Source organism: Mauremys mutica, chromosome 3, assembly GCF_020497125.1.
Source record: "Mauremys mutica isolate MM-2020 ecotype Southern chromosome 3, ASM2049712v1, whole genome shotgun sequence".
In the NCBI taxonomy this organism is placed as follows: domain Eukaryota; kingdom Metazoa; phylum Chordata; order Testudines; family Geoemydidae; genus Mauremys; species Mauremys mutica.
In genome coordinates this window covers 85,315,582-85,332,445 of record NC_059074.1, presented here as the reverse complement: position 1 = coordinate 85,332,445, position 16,864 = coordinate 85,315,582, and the positions used below count along the sequence as shown (strand labels likewise).

Below are 16,864 nucleotides of genomic sequence, written 5' to 3'. Positions count from 1 at the left end.
GGCTTCTGCCCAGCAGGGAGGCGGGGGCTCTTGGGGCTTCAACCCCATAGGGCATGCCTACTGGGGCTCAGGGTTTCAGCCGGAGTGGGGCTGAAGTCCCAAGCCCAGACAGGTGCCTCCCATGGGGCTGAATCCCTGAAACCCCCCTCCCCACAGGACTGAAGCCCTGAGCCTGCCTACTCCTGGGGCTAAAGCCCTGAGACCCACCATCACGCCATGGGGCTGAAGCCCCAAGTCCCACCACACCCCACCGCGGGGCTGAAGCCGAGACCCAGCAGGCGTGCCCCATCTCTTGAACTTCTGAAGATTGTTGTATGCAGCTCAGAGGGTCAGTAAGTTTGGCCACTCCTGAGCTATATTGATAAATGTACCTTTATAGCACTATAACTGTGTCCACAGCAGGGGGTTGCACCGCTTTTACTATATGGCTTTCTAAATCAATATAGTAGTGGTACAAAACTTGTGTGTAGATAAGCCTTTACTCCGGTTTAGCTTGTGTCAGTAAACAGGCACATGCTAAACAGATATAACCAGTGTTAATTTCACACAAGAGAGTCCACACACGAAAGCTACAATGGATTAACTAACCTGATTTAAGTTAAACCAGTGCTATTTCTGTGTGTAGACAAGCTCTCATTTTTGTCACTTTACAAGATTGGGGCCACTAATTTTTTTCCACCCTGGTAAATGCATGTATCTTGGTTGGGAGCTGCTTGCTTTCTATGGGCTCTTTTCTCTTCATGCTGTAGGAGCCAGCTTCTCTCATGGACTTTGATACCCTGATGCAGATGATGGCACCACCTGTTATGATCACTTGCCAAGATTTCCCATTGGTCAGGATCAATTCCAAATTCCTTCATATCGCACTTGCACGTGTTTTTATAGTGAAGCTTGGGACGTCCTGTTGTTCTTGTTCCCTCTGATAGCTCTCCATACAGCATGTCCTTGGGTATGCATCTGTCTTCCAATCTACTCAGATGGCCCAGCCAGTGCAGTCATCTTTTCTTGAGCAGGGCTGTCACACTAGGTAAATTTGCCCTTTGAAGAACCTCTGCTTTGGTGACTTTATCTTGCCATTTGGTGTTGAGTATGTGGCGTAAACAACGTAGGTAGAAACTGTTTAACCTTTCTCTTGATGAGCATAAGTTGTCCATGTTTCCCCAGTATACATGAGAGTGCTGAGGACGCAAGCTTGGTACACTAGCATTTTGGTCTTGATGGTAAGGTTTGAGCTGTTCCATGCTCTTTTACTTAGTCCGCTAAAGGCAGCCTTTCCAATGCGAACATTTAGTTCTTCATTCAGTGAGAAGTTGGTGGTCACTGTAGAACCTAAATAGAAGTAGTCCAAAAGTTCAGCTATCTGGTTTGTTTTTAAGGTAATTGAAGGATCTTGTGGAACCTCATGTCCTAATACAACTGGTTTTTTATGCCTATGGTGAGAGCAAATGCCTGACAGGCAATTGAAAGGGGGTCCATGAGTTCTTGTAGTAGATATTCATTGTGGACTATGAGGGCAACATCATCAGCAAATAGAAGTTTGCTGATTAGCACTTTTTTTACTTTGGTCTTTGACTTAAGTTGGGACAGGTTGAAGAGTTTCCCATCCGATTTTGTGTGGAGATGCACTCCATCCAGGTCCTTAAATGCACAGTTCAAGAGTACCGAGAAGAAGATTCCAAAGAGTGTAGGGGCAAGAACACATCCTTGTGTGTGTTCAACTTTTCATCTCAAAGCTGTCTGAAGTGGACCCGTCAAACCGGACAGTTGCTTTCATGTTGTTGTGGAATGAACATATAAGACTTAACAGGGTTAGTGGTCATCCTATCTTTTCTAGTATTGCAAATAGACCTGCTCTGCTAACTGTGTTGAATGCCTTGGTTATGTCCACAAAGGCGATGTACAATGGTCAGTTTTACTCTCTACACTTTTCTTGGAGTTGACGCAGAGAAAATATCATGTCTATAGTTGATCTTCCAACCCTGAATCCACACTGTGATTCAGGGTAGACATGATTCACCAGCTGTTGTAGGTGCACTAAAATGACTTTTGTGAAAGCTTTTCCTGCTACACTTAGGAGCAAGATACCTCCGTAGTTATTGCAGTCTCCCTTTTCGCCTTTGTTTTTATACAAAGTGATGATGTTTGCATCATGCATCTCATGTAGTATCTCATCCTCTTTCCAGCATTTAAGTAGCAGCTGATGAAGATAAGTTAGTAGGCTGTCTTTCCAGCACTTTGAGGATTTCTGCTTGGATGCCATCTTTTCCAGGAGCCATGCCACTTGACAGCAAATCTATTACCTTGTTTAGCTCTTCCACAGTGGGCTCCACATCTAGCTTTGGCATGATCTGTAGAGTTGGTATTTGGTCCAGTGATTCACTGGTGATATTTCTTTCTTGTGCGTATAGCTCTGAGTAGTGTTCAATCCAACGAGACAACTGCTTGCTTTTATCTATAATGATTCCGATTTACTGTGCCCCACTGTTTTCATAACTGGATATTTAACTCTTTCCTCTTGTGGCGGGTTTTGTACCTTGTCAACCCCTTTGATTCAGGGAGGGGGCGAGGTTAACCCCACCTCCCTGCATCTACGTTAGTCTTGCTACCTCCTTGGTTGTCAGGGCTGTATGGCCCAATGGCCAGAGTCCCTCAAATCCGCCTCCCTGGATGGGGTAGCATGGGCTAGCGGCCGGAGTCTCTATAGTGCGCTCCTAAGGCGGCATGGCCTAATGGCCAGAGTCTCTCAACCTCCTCTTCCCCTGGTGAGATAGCGCTGTCTAGCTGCCGGAGTCTCTATAGTGCGCTCCTAAGGCGGCATGGCCTAATGGCCAGAGTCTCTCAACCTCCTCTTCCCCTGGTGAGATAGCGCTGTCTAGCTGCCGGAGTCTCTATAGTGTGCTCCTAAGGCAGTGTGGCCTAATGGCCAGAGTCTCTCTAAATTCTTCTCCCCTTGAGGGATAGCATGGCCCAGCGGCCAGAGTTTGTCTACCTCCTTTGGGGGCGAGAGAGAGAGGGGTCAGTGAACTATGTCGTCCCCCAAAAGGGGCGGGAGGTTAGAGACCCCTGGTAGGGGAGCCTGGGCCCACCCACCTTCACCGGGTTCCAACCCAGGGGCCTGTTAGTGACGGTGATCCACCATGGGTCAGCAGGGAATCCTATCGCAACACACTGCCCTCGGAGTGGTGGGAGATACCACTCCCTTCCTTTCCCTGGGTCACGTCCTACCAGTCCTCCAAACGTAGCAGTCCTTGTGGCATCAGGGTCTCCAGGTTCCTAAGCACCCGATGCTCCCTGGGGTTCCCACAGCTGCCAATCTCTGGGCCTGCTTCCTGGGTCCTCAGCTCCCTCCTGTAAGGGTTGCAACAGCTCCTGGGCTGGAGCTTCTGCTGGGCATCCTCCTTCCCCAGCCACCAGCCCTGACTGAGCAGTTCTGCAGGCTTTTATGCTTTACTCCTGGTTGGAGCAAGCCCAGCAGGGCCTCAGGGATGTGGCTTCCTCTGCCAGCAGGGAAGGGTTAACTCTCTCAGTCCCAGTGCAGGGCCAGTCTGCCCCATCACATGTCTGATTTACCATGTCTTTTTGATTTGTCCTTTAGCCTCAGTTTTCTGTTAGTCCAGGGACAAAGAATATTTTGCCTACAACATTCTTGTGCTGTTTTGTGAGGTAGCACTTTGTTTTTCTTACCCCCAGAATAAAGAAGTTGGCCAAAGGCAGAACCTCCTATGTTCAGGTCAGAGTACTGGATCATTCCCCAGAAAAACAGCACAAAGTTTCTATTTTGATTATGATACTGAGAACAATAGGTGAATTAAAAGCCAATGTAGGCCAGTGGCTAGATCATGGGAGCAGAAGTCAAGACTCCTGGGTTCCATTCCTAGTGTGCACTCTCATTGTAAGATCCTTGGCAAGTCACTTAAATTCTGTGCTTCACTTTCCATACCTATAAAATGAGGCTTTGTAACAGGGTGGACCCTGCTCCGGCCCTGAGGGCTTTGAAAAGCAGCCTGGCAGGGCTTGAGAGCTGCGGCTGGAGGCTGGGCTGATTGGGAAAGTGGCTGCAGCTGGGGGCCACGCCCCAAACTGAGGAGCAGGGCCTTATAAGAGGCAGGGAAGCCAGAGCACAGATAGTCTCTCTCTGCTTCCAGAGAGAGATGGGCCTGGCTGTTAGAAGCTGAGAAGGTACCTAGGGTGAAGCAGGGCTGGGGGACAGGCTGAGGAGCTAGGGAAGCTCCAGCCTGGAAAGCCCCAGGCTGCGACCTAGCAAAGGGCAAGAGGTACTGGGGGCTGCAAGGGACAACCCAGGAGTAGGTAAAGCAGCAGGTCCAAACCCCTTGTGCCTGTGATGAGTGGGCTGATACTGCAGTCTGCCCCAGGGTTTGCGGCTAGACCATGACTGTCAGTGGCCACTACTGAGGCAAAGCGGGGATAGTAGGGCTGGACTGAGGGAAAATCTGAGGGGAACCAGCAGGGGGCACCGTAGGGGTGAGTACCACCCGCTTACAGGCTCTAATATACTTTTCTACATCACAAGGGTATTTTGAGGTTAAATTAGTTAATGGCTGTAAGGGACATAGAGAGACCCTTGGATGGAAGATGCTACAGAAGTGAATTTTTTTCTGCTTTACTCCCCTTTCAGATTTTGAAGCTGATATAAATATGGGCAGTGTTTAATTTGTAATGAAAGAGGTGACGATGCTCAAGCAATTAGAGGATAGGGCTCAAGCAATTTTTTACTTTTTTAACAGACACAGCAAGCCCAGAGGTGCCACCAGGGCTATGAACTGACAAGCTTTGAAGTGCTGGACCTGGGATAGATTAAAAAAATCTCTTGAAAAACCTATGCTATGATGCCCCACCTCATTGCAGAGACTCCTGAAACTTTCAGGCAAGTACCCATGAAGACCCCAGATATATTTATTATACCTCCCAGCAAAAATTTCAATGTGTTTATATGATTTTGTTTCTTAAGTGAACCTCTGTGTGCTTTAGCAGCACTTCTATTTGAAGACATACACCTGCAGAGACCTCTTATGAACTCCTCCTCCTATGAGGTCTCTTCCTCCTCTGTGGTTTCCATCATATATGCCATCTTCTTTAAACTGCAAGAGATTAATCTTTTTCTACTCTTCAGGAAAGGCAGCCTCATTTTGAGTCTAACTGAAGTAAACTTTTAAAATAAGTATTTTATATAACCAATGCAATGCCCTGTCAGGTTTAGCAAAGTTGCTGGAAAAAGGCTGCTTCTGGCCCTTTAAGAGTCGGAAGAGAAACTGCTCCCTTGCTGAACCTAATAGGCAAATGAATGCTCCAGTTAGGGATCAGCCAGCTAAGAGTGATGCAACAGAGATGATGCAGCCTCCATTTGTGGGAGACTGTGGGTTAAGGAAGGTTAAAGAAGAGATAAGAACTTTTTGCTCTTCCCTGATAATTATATAGAAACAGAGTATAACATTTGAGAAATTTATCTAGACAATAAGGGAAGGAAGGAAGTTAGAGCAAACTGCAAAGAAAAAGTTAGCTTATTCTAAAGGCAACCTGCAAAGGGGAATGATTTGGCTTATATCCTTTCCCCTCATGTTGCATAAACAAGATCTAAAAATGTTTAAAAGGCAGCTTTGGTCTTTACCTTAGAAATACATGCCTTGTCTGCCTTGGAAAACTATGATGAGTAAAGAATTAGTGAAATCACCAGAGAATGAAAGCTGAGCAATTGAGAAAGAAAGCGGTTTATAGTAAGACTGTTTAATACTTTCTGAGTTTAGCTTCTGTGACTTAACACTTTGTTAAAAATGAATTCTTTATTCCAAAGCAACATCTTTGCATCTCCAGTTAAGATGTTAGAGTGTATAACAAATATTCTTGGAGTCGGCCAATTTGGCATTCCTGATCTAAATGAATTCCTGAGGTAAGAAATAAGAAGAAAAAATGTTCTGGTGGTTTTGTGTGACTTTTAGGCCACCTTTATACATTAACAGAAGGAAAAAGAAAAGAACAGTATTTAAAAAATATTAAAGCCATTTCACTTCTAACTGGCTTAGAAAACATGGAAATAGACCCAGTTGAGACAGAAAGCATAGAGAAAATACCAATTTAGTAAAACTGAGAAACTTCTAAGAGCTGTGTATTACTAGTATATTCCTAGCATGAAAAAGCATTGGAAATAATATTGCCCCAGGACGCAAGGCAATTCTTCAATAGTCTTCCTTCCATTCCCATTGGCTGTCACTCAGAGATTCTCCATCTTGTGTAAAACTGCTTGTGCAGCTTCCCCTCTAGGAGTAAAGGGGAACGAAGAGGGTCCACTGCGGCTCATCTCTAGCTGCCCAAACCTATCTGTATTTATCCAAATGGATAACTTTTCTTCTTTTTCCCTGCCCTCATCAACTTGTCTCCAGTCAGACAAGCTAAGATGAACTCCTCTAAATATTTCCATTTTTATGGGAGAGCAGAAAATGCTAACTCATACCCCCACATCAGGAGTTGGAGGAGGAGGGGTTTTGTTGTGTTTTTTTTGCACCAAGTGGGAATTGAACTTCTGAAAATCATCCTTATTGGCCCCAGGGCTGCGTTAATCCCAGGAACACTTAGCCTCATATGGTAAGGCTACAGCAAGGGTAGGTAACCCATGGCACGCGTGCTGAAGGCGGCACAAAAGCTGATTTTCAGTGGCACTCACACTGCCTGGGTCCTGGCCACCGGTCTGGGGGGCTCTGCATTTTAAATTAAGCTTTTAAAATGTTTAAAAAACCTTATTTACTTTACATACAACAATAGTTTAGTTATATGTTATAGACTTTTAGAAAGACACCTTCTAAAAATGTTAAAATGTTTCACTGGCACGCAAAACCTTAAATTAGAGTGAATAAATGAAGACTCGGCACACCACTTCTGAAAGGTTGCTGACCCCTGGGCTAGAGGTTGGTAGAAGCAGGAGAGCAATAGGAATTCACAGGCTTACCACAGTTATATAAAAACTCAGCTTAGTATCAGGTAGGACAGCCAGCATCATCATAGTACAACAGTTATCATGGCCACTTCCCTCTTTTTTTGGTGCTTCTCCTTGAGTTCTTAGGCATTAGGACACTCACATTTAAAGTGAGTTAACATACATTTCCTTACCTGTTACTTATACCCCAGGTTATTAAAACAAATTTAAAATATCACTTACTTTTCACTTCTTTTCTTTCTGTATCTTACTCAGTTTGGACAATGAAAAAAACTAGGCAGTTTCATTTCTATTTCTAATTGGCTTCATTTATTGATTCTAATGCACCACCACAACGCTGCCAAGGAATGGCTTAAATTTAAAAAAAACTGCTTTAATTTAAATTAAAACTCTAATGAAAACACTTTTATTAATACTAAGTTTTGTAACAGTTTCCTCTCAAAACATGTTGGGCCAAACTGCCTGGTGAGTGTCCCTTTTAATCTGTAGACTACATTTGTAAAATGAGTGAACAGAGGTGAAGGTCCAGAGAGAGACTGAGCCAGCTCTGGAATGTTAATGCCTTTTCCATCAATTGTAGAGCTATTGCCTGAGAGAGCAGCCCTGTTACATGTAGGGCACTACTCAAAGTTACAGCTTTACTTAAGACTACCAGTAGGTGATCTGAAATGCTTTTAAAAATTGATTTATGATCCAAGTTCAACAGAATAATCTATATTAGGCTCACAAATTTCAAATGTAGTGTTATTAACTGAGCCTTTTTACCTGCCAGGACCTGAGGTAAAGATACTGGCTCTTCAAGAGTCCAGGAGATCACTTGCTTTAAGATTTTGTTGCAGGAAAACAATGCACCCAGATCTTAGGTCTTGGCAGCTAAGTAAAGAACTGATTTTTTTGTTTAAAAATTTGCAAGTAAATATAGTAGGTCGTCACGTAGCTTCTTAATGATTTGGGTTTTTGGCTTTCTTAGACATTTTAATTCACCTTTTAAAAACTCTTACACTTTAAAAGTTTGAGTCTTGTCTGGTTCTAGCCTCATCTATTTAATTACCTGTATTTCAAAGGTGTGATTTTATTTCTGTTCCAACATTAAAGATTTTAAATCATTCCTCCTTTCATAGGGTTTCAGATACGATCAATTCTTTCCCTGAAGGGAATGGAAGGAAGTTAAGATGCAAGGAGGGCCTTGAAAATGAAGAATAGTTTGTTTGATGCAATAGGGAAAGGGGAACCAGTGTAGTGATGCAAAGAGGGGTGACAAGCTAGGGAAGTGATCTTTGCAGCAGCATCTGGAATGGATATAGCTAAGGCAAGCCCTCATTTGTCAAGGCCAGAGAAAAGGACATTGTGGTAACTAAGGCTATGTTTACACTGCAAATTACTTCGGTCTAATTTACATCACTCAGGGGTGTGAATAATGCACATCCATGAGTGATGTAAGTTATATCAACCTAAACGCCGGTGTGGAAAGCGCTATGTCATCAGGGGAGCTTCTCCCACCAACATAGCTACCTCCTCTCATGGAGGCAGGAGTTATTAAGCCTACGGGAGAGCTCTCTTCTGTCGACTTAGAACGTCTTCATCAAAAGCGCTACAGCAGCACAGCTGCATCAGTGCAGCTGTGTCCATGGGTGGCAGATAATGGAGGGGCGGCGGGGCTAAGCCTCCTGAAACCTCCACTAATACTCCCTGCCACAGCCCTGTGGGGCTCCTCCAGACTGCTCTTAGTGCCAGTGGGCCAGTGCAGGTTCAGGGCTGGTCTGGGTGCCAGCTGGGGTGTGGGGCTGCGCCAGCAGGCTGACTGGTGAGAGCAGGGGGGAGAGGTAGAAGGGGGTGAGGGGCCTTGGATGGAAGTGGCAGGGGCCTAGCCTCCCTGAATGGGGGGTGCACACGCCACCCATGGCTGTGCCACTGTAGCTGCTGTAGTGTAGATATAGCCTGAGATAATGAGGTTCTTGATAATGAGAGTTTCAGTTGTGTGGGTGGATAGGAAAGATAGTATTTTAGAATTTTTTCTGCATAAGATTTGACCTAGATTGACACAACCATGATGTAAGGATTTAGAAAGAATGCAAAGTTGAATGTTCTGGGTCTGAGAGACCGGGAGGATGGAGGTGTTGTACATTCCCTGAGAAAAGAGGGATTGGATGATTAGGAGATCTGTTTTGGCCATGCTGAGTATAACCTAATGGCTGCGTATGCACAAGGAAATGTCAGAGACAGGCCGAGGCTTCAGTTTGGATAGAAAGAGACAGGTGTAGAAAATAAGTGGATTTGTGCGCTCTCAGCATAGCGATGAGTTGAATTTGTATTTGCAGATTAGTTTATGCAGACATAAGGTATAGAGGGAAAAGAGAAGGGGATCCATAGTGAAGCCTTCTCCCCGCCCCCAGAATGTTGGAGTGGGGAGTCAAGAGGATCCTCTGAAGAACATGCTGAAGAAGAGAATAGAGATGCAGGAGGAGGACCAGGCGAGGACTGAGTCATGGAAGCCAAGGGAGAATAAGAAATCAGTGGTGTCAAAGACAGCTGACATGTTGAGGTGAGTGAAGGTGGAGTACTGGTTCTGAGTTTAAAAGCTTTAGTGAGGCATTTCATTGGAGTGCAAGGGGTAGAGGCTAGATTGGAAAGGGTCTAGGATGGATTTGGAGAGAAATTCCAGACAGCTATTATAGACAGTACATTTAATGAGGCAACAGATAAAAGAGAGAGGGATGTCAGTTGGAGAGAAAAGTGGGTCAAGGGTGGGATGATTTAAGATGGGAGAGACTGAAGCATGCTTGTATTATGAGGAGAGAGAACTGGGGAGGAGCGAGAGGTTAAGGAGAAGGATAAAGCAGGAGATGAGAGTGGGTGCAATAGAGATCAGGAGGTGGGATGGGGTCAGTGAAGATGCTAGAGGATATGAGCAGACAAACTTCTGTATCAGTGACAGGGAAAAATGAGTTGTAGGAGGGGAAGGAAAGGTGAGAAAAAGGTGAAGGTCTTGTTGCATTTTTGTCAATTTTTCTCAGAAGAAACTGGTGAAATACTGTCAGAGAAAAGTGGAGGCAGGAGGAGGTGGGGAGTGTTTGGAAAGGGAAACAAAGATGATAAAAAAGACAGCTGGGATTTCAGATGGGAGATAAATTATGGTGGAGAAGTTGCAGTTGCTTAGTTAGGAAGATGACAGAAGTTTAGGATGGGGGAAAAATGTGAGAAATGGGAAACACTGAAGCATTATTTTGACCACAGAGGATAACTCTGCAGTGGTTTTATTTTTATTAACACTTCTGAAGTATGTAATTTTATTTAATTATATTGGTTAACATTGGATTGATACCTCTCATTGGGCTAAATAGCAATGTAACAGCTCAAGATCAGGACTTATGGATTTTCATTTACCAGTATCTGCAAATAAATCCCTGCTTAGGATAGCATCCACCATTAGAGAAGCTTGCAGAGTGAGAAGGCAGGCTATCAGATAATTCTGATTCACAAGTACTTGGAGCTATGGCAGAAGGAAAGCTGACTCACCTACCTTTCTAAAAAAAAAATTATCACGTTAAAATAATTATGGTCACCCTTTGCCACTTCAGATACAAGCTTCTTGTCATGACTTTTATAGCCCATTATGATTTCCCGGCCATACCAATCAGATGCAGGATTTGAATCCAAACACTAACCACTATACAAAATTTGATTTAGAGGTTCCAATTAAGTCAAATTTCTTCTACTTACCTTAGCCCCAAACACTAAGTCATGGAGGCCTCCAAACAAGGGAAAGAAGCTTGAAAATAAGCAGAACAACATTTAAAAAATTAATAAAGTATTTAAAATATTTGAGAGCTCAAAGTAATTTACTCTCTAGAACTTCAACACTTAGTCTTCATGATGTCTGTTTGAGGATTCCTTTGTAGGCCCAATATATTTAGGACTGATATTGGCCTGGGTATGAAGTTACGTTTTCACATTGTTTAGAATTAATTGACATTACAAAAGCACCAAAAAGCCCACATCAAGACTCGGGTCCATATCTTTCTACATGAGTAATAAGAAATCTGTCCCTGACCAGTGAACTCAGTCTTTGTTTATAATAAGCAGCAACAAGTAGAATAATTGAACAAAGGATATTTCTGGGATGATAAGGTAAAAGTAAAACAAGCATGTTTTGCATATTAGCCAATAGTTTGAATTTACCACTGGCCATGTCTAGCCAACGTCACCTAACTGTCAGTGTTTTGTAGGTGTCATGGCAGAAGTGAGTTGAGGATAAGGAGGTAGTTTTATGGATTTGATGGGGAGTTTTTTCCATGCATAATGGGAGAATTGATGATAGAGGTTGACATTGTTGACAGAGCAAAGTCCTTATGGCACTGATTTTCAGTTACAAAATAAAGCCAAAATGGGGTCTCCTTTTAAAAAAGATGGTTATATGTGGCCATATACCACTAATCTTCTGAGAACAGCTTGAGACATGGTGGTGCTGTTGGACCCAGATTCAACCTAAAACCTAGGATAAAACCCAGTTCGGAACATTTCAAGCCACCCCTAGTTTCAGCCTGAAATGATAAATTTATAGTAAATATCAATTTCAAAATAGAATTGGGAATTGAGAATATGTCTACCTTATGGAGCCTATATCGGTATAACTAGTGCCCTACCAAATTCACGGTGCATTTTGGTCAATTTCACGGTCATAGGATTTAAAAAATAATAAATTTCTTAATTTCAGATATTTAAATCTGAAATTTCATGTTGTTATTGTAGGTATCCTGATGCAAAAAGGGATAGTGGGAGTGGGGTCACAGGGTTATTATAGGGGGATCATGAACTTCTGCGCTGTCGCTGGCCGTGGCATTGCCGTCCGAGCTCGGTGGCCAGAGAGCAGCAGCTGCTATCCAGAAGCCCAGCTCAGAAGGCAATGCCACTGCCAGCAGCAGTGCAAAAATAAGGATGGCATGGTATGGTATTGCTACCCTTACTTCTGTGCTGCTGGCTTCAGAGCTGGGTACCCAGCCAGCAGCCACCGCTCTCTAGCCACCCAGCTTTGAAGGCAGTTCAGAAGTAAGAATGGCAATACCATGACCCTCCTACAATAACCTTGCAATCCCGTGCAACTGGCTTTTGGGTCAGGACTCTCAGTTTGAGAAACACTTGTCTCCCCTGTGAAATCTTTATTGTATAGGGTAAAAGCACACAAAAGACCAGATTGAATTGTCTGTGATGGATTTTTCATGGACAAGAATTTGGTAGGGCCCTAGGTATAACTATGCTAGCATAGCTCTGTTGTGTAGATGCAGCCTATAACAACAGATTTGTTGTAGGAACACTACGTCCCTGAACGACACTGGTTATTTCGACAGACACCGTCTTCTGTCAACATAGTTGTGCCTACACTGGGGGTTTTGTCAGCATAGCTATGGCTATCAGGGGTGTATTTTTTCACACCCCTAACTGAAGTAGCTATTCCAACGCAACTTAAATGTACACCAAGCCTAGGACAGAAGGATGTAACCCTTCTCTTGATAATCATGCTTAAGACTGATTTATGACTAGATGTTTCCTCTTACAGTGTAGTAGCCTCCTGGGGATGTTGTCAGGGCGATAGTGAATCAGGCGTGCGCATGGTGTCTCTCACTCCCACCGCCATGGGCTGGCCGGCAATATAGGTTCACCTTTGTGCAACGACTTCTGGGCAAGCCTTTGGTTTTGCAACACTACCTGAAGCCATGGTTGTGCCCTAGCGCAATGTAGGATTTAAGTGGACACCATCAGATCTCTTGCCCGATAGGGAAGGAAACCAAAGCGCTACCCTCTTCTGCCCGCACCGTATTGGGGGCCGAGGGTGACAGATCCCCTCGCTGTGCTGCGAAGCGGCGCGTGGGGGGAGGCTGTACCCAAGGGGGGGGCAGCTCTCTCCGCCTCTGACCCCTCGGGGGAGGGACAGTTGGAACCCCCAGCTCCACCCCCTCCCCGGCCGCTCCGAGCCGTCACCGATCCTCCAGGCAACGCCACCCTGTGGGGCACGAGGCCGAGCCGTGGGCGGCAACGCAACAAACTGCAGCTCCCGCTCCGCGCTGCCCCGGCCCCCGACCGCTCTGTCCATGGACAGCTCCGCCCCAACAGCGCGTGCCAGGGCCGCTGACTGACAAGCAGGACAGCCACTTCCGCCTACGGCCGTGGCCCAGCAGCAAATGGGCGGGATTAGCCTTGGCCAATCGGGAAGAACAGTGAGGGGGAGGGCGGGGCTACCGTTTGAGTGGCAGCTCAGGAAATAAACAAGTTCCAGGCAGCACCAGCGTCCCTCCCCTCCCCCCATAGCCGAAGGGTTGAGGCGGCAGCTGCGGCGCAGGTATGGCGCACGGTCTCCCTGCGACCCCCCCACCCTATGCAGCCGCTGCTCCTCCTTCAGCCAGGCAAAGTGAAGAGTCAGCAACTTCCCAGCGCCCGCTGAAACGCTCAGCAGCCCAGGGAGCGCAGAGCGCAGGCGCTGACAAGGACTGGGTGTTACGGGGCATGCTGGGAAATGTAGTTCGCACACTGCTGCCTGCCGACGGGGGCCCTTGGACCCCAGCCGCCAGCTGTACTACCAGTCCCAGAATGCCCCGCGCGACGCTGCGAGCCGCCCCAGTTGAAGCGGGTGGCGGCGGAGGGGACCAAAAAAAACAAAACACAAACAAACACAAAAAAAGCAAAAAACCACACCGCAACCCCAAACGAGGAAATGGTGCAGGGAGGGGGTTCCCGGCGCTGGGGGCGCTGATCCCGCCGCGCCCCCCTCCCCCATGGGTGAGCCATGGACTACGAGTTCAAATCCAAGCTGGCGGCCGAGCGCGAGCGGGTGGAGGATCTGTTCGAGTACGAGGGCTGCAAAGTGGGGAGAGGCACCTACGGGCACGTCTACAAAGCGCGGCGCAAGGACGGGTAAGAGGGGAGGCGGCGCTGGTGCGGGGCGGGGGCTCCTGGCTCGGTTCCCCGGCTCTCTTGGGGCGATTGGGAGCCGGGGGCGGCAGCGGTGCTGTGAGTCCCTGCGTGTGCCCCCCGCTCCCCTGATGCCTGGCCGCAGGCTCCTGGGGCACCATCTCGACCCTGCAGCTTCGCGCCGGGGGGCGGCGGCGGCGGCGCGGGGGAGGCTGTGCTATCTGTGGCCCTTGGGGGCAGGGGCTGGCGGTGACAGCGGGGCTGGCTGCCGCGCCCCCTGCCAGTGGGAATGCCCAGAAACCCCCCCAACACACACACACACATACACTGGGGAGCGCGGCTTGGGGGGAAGAGGCAGTTGTAGGGCGAGCCCGGGTGTGAAGGGGGAGCTGGCCATGACTCCCTGTGTGTGTGTGTGGGGGGGGGGTAGGACAAGCGGGGTGTGAAGGTGCGGTTGGTTGTGTGGGGGGCAGTGAGAGGGAGAGAGACAGGGTATGAAGGTTGTGGGGCAGTGGGAGGGAAGAAGGGAGAGGATAGTCCTGGGGTGAAGGTGGGGTTTGATTGTGGGGGGAAGCCCTGGTGTGAAAGTGGGGAGTGTGTGTGTTGGGGGAGATTGGGGACATCCCTTGGGCATGTGTGTGGTGGTAAAAGGGAGAGTCAGGGTTTGGGGTAAGGGCTTGAGGATGACCTGTGGTAGCCTTGGTGGTAAAGTGTGTGTGTGTATCTCAGTGGCCCTTTCTCCCTGCAGAAGATGGGCACCAGCAATTTTCCTCCCCATTCTCCACCCAGTAACTTTACTGTTTCACTTGAAGTCATGAAAGATGGTGAGGCAAAGGAAAAAATAGGCTAAAGAACCTAACTCTTGAAAAAGTTGTGTAAACTTTGTACTAAAGTACAAAGTCCAACTTTCAAAAAATGTATTTACCAAACATGACTTTGTGTGGAGGTGGTGGTGGGGAGATGCAGGTGCAACTCCACTGACTGGTACATCCGGGCTTCATATAGCTCATAAATGTGCTAATTAAGCACTTATGTTTAGGGCCCCAAGCAGGCCCTGAGTATTTTAGCAAAAATAGACAAAACTAACAAACAATGTCCTTCCACATAAATAAACCAAATTAAAGCATATTCTGAGTATATTGATGCTAGCCCAGTGTGTTCTTAATGGAGGTCTCTCTCAAGTGGTGCTTCAAATATCTTATTTTGTTTTTGAATAAACGTTTTCATCCCCAACCCCAGAATTGTGAAGGCTGTGAAATTTGTTAGCTGCTCAGTAATTTGATGGTGGTTAGTGTCCCTTATGCATTTTGTGATGCACTTAATAGCACAGTCTAGTAAAAATTGAGTGAGGTGGTGCTAAAAAGTTAGGTTTTCTTGTTGTCCTAGTGAGGTAAATCAGTATGACTACTAAATGTGTGAGGTTTTTAAGTATGGAAAATCCTCTAGGGGTATTGTGTGCTACCTGAAGCATTGTCACCTCCAGAGTTCATCCAAATTATTTTTAAAATCCAAAAGAATGACCGGTTGTGCTTGCTTCGACTTTTTCAGTCTCTACTATGTAGAACTTTACTATAGTTTTTAATAAGTCTGGTAATTATTAGATGTGTATGACTTCATAGTAGCTGATGGCTAGGCCCAGAATGAGATGTGCTGCTTTCCTTCCTATGATGCTGCACAGGTCGGATGGTAGTGCCCTAGCCAGCTGTTACAATTCCTTGCTTGTCTCATTTAATTCTATTGCAATTTTGCGATTAAAACGTAACTATATCTTAAGGTTTTAAAAAAATCAAATGTTGATCTGTACTTCACCCAGCATGTATATTTACTGGAGAATATAATAATTCCAAACACCTCTCATTCAAATCAGTCAGACCTATAGAAACATAGGATAGTGTTCAGTGTTTTTTTTTTAAACAGAACTATTATGTACTCCTTATGAGTGTGTGTATGTGTGTAAGGGTGCATTTACAGAGATGCTCTGTACATATTCAGTTTTTAAAGACACTTGTAAGTTCTTATCTTTCCAAAGACTAAATCTATGTAGACTTCCATCAGTATAGTCAAGTGGAGTTTTGGAAAAGCAAAAGGATGTTAAAAATACAAATTTATTATAATTTAAATTTCATTATTGCTATACAAAGGAATGATTGTGAACAGTGGTTAGAGTTCTGTCCAGTGCAGTGCTGCAGAGGGCAGTCAGTATTGGGTTCAGTTTAAACACATTCCTCTGTGATCTCCTGGTACAGGTAAATTGCTTATTAGAGTAATCTAAATTTGCAAGACACATTAAGGCTACGTCTACACTACAGAGCTTACAGTGGCACCAATGCAGCTGCGCCACTATAAGATCTTTCGTGTAGCTGCTTTGTGCCGACATCAGTGGGAGAAGCTCTCCTACTGACATAGAGCTGTGCACACTGCCAGTTACGGTGGCAAAACTTGTGTCGCGCGGGGTAATGGTGTTTTGTTCACACCCCTGAGTGGAGCGGTATAAGTTTTGCCAACATAAGTGGTAGTGTAGACATGGCCTAAGTTAATAGGGTATAATACTGAGGCTAGACTAATAGTTGAGAGACAGAGGACTGGTCCAAATACAGGACTGGGAGTCAGGAAATCTGATTCCAGTTCCAAAGATGACTGCTGTAGCCTTCAGCATAAAGTCTAGTTAACTTCAAAAAGAGAATTTAAAGGAGTTCCAGGTACTCCAGGTGACCCTGAGATCCCCTGATAATTTTGGTGATTTTACAATTACATTTTCCTTTTTTATGACTCTTCTCATCCTTGTTACTGCGTGAAAGATCTTTGAAAACAATAAGAAATAATAGTTAAAATGACTATAAAATGACAGCTCTGTGAAACACATCATGTAAACTGAAAACATCTCTATTATAGTAATCCTTGGAGTTACTTATAAGAATTGGTTTCCCCCTCCCCCAAAGTATAATTTTTCTGTCTTAAACTTAAAAGTTGATTGCACACCTTCAGTTTTTCCATTTGTAAAATGGGGATATTGCT

At 45.6% G+C, this 16,864-nt stretch overlaps 1 protein-coding gene and 1 long non-coding RNA gene across 3 annotated transcripts in view; one reads left to right on the top strand and one right to left on the bottom strand.

The window, feature by feature from the left end:
* Positions 1-13,054, bottom strand: part of LOC123365755 — a 34,304-nt gene extending 21,250 nt beyond the window's left edge. Inside the window, exons 1-2 of the long non-coding RNA XR_006577740.1 lie at positions 12,499-13,054; positions 10,667-10,715 (exon numbers count right to left, since the gene is read on the bottom strand). This is a non-coding gene — a long non-coding RNA (uncharacterized LOC123365755). The remainder of the gene's footprint in view (positions 1-10,666; positions 10,716-12,498) is intronic.
* A 272-nt stretch (positions 13,055-13,326) lies between these two features.
* CDK19 (cyclin dependent kinase 19) overlaps positions 13,327-16,864 on the top strand; it is a 207,931-nt gene continuing 204,393 nt past the window's right edge. Inside the window, exon 1 of one of the 2 annotated variants that reach the window (XM_045008620.1) lies at positions 13,327-13,852. In XM_045008620.1, the coding sequence (XP_044864555.1) occupies positions 13,445-13,852 (408 nt within the window). In that variant the 5' untranslated portion in view covers positions 13,327-13,444. The remainder of the gene's footprint in view (positions 13,853-16,864) is intronic. The other variant, XM_045008622.1, reaches the window with a different exon arrangement.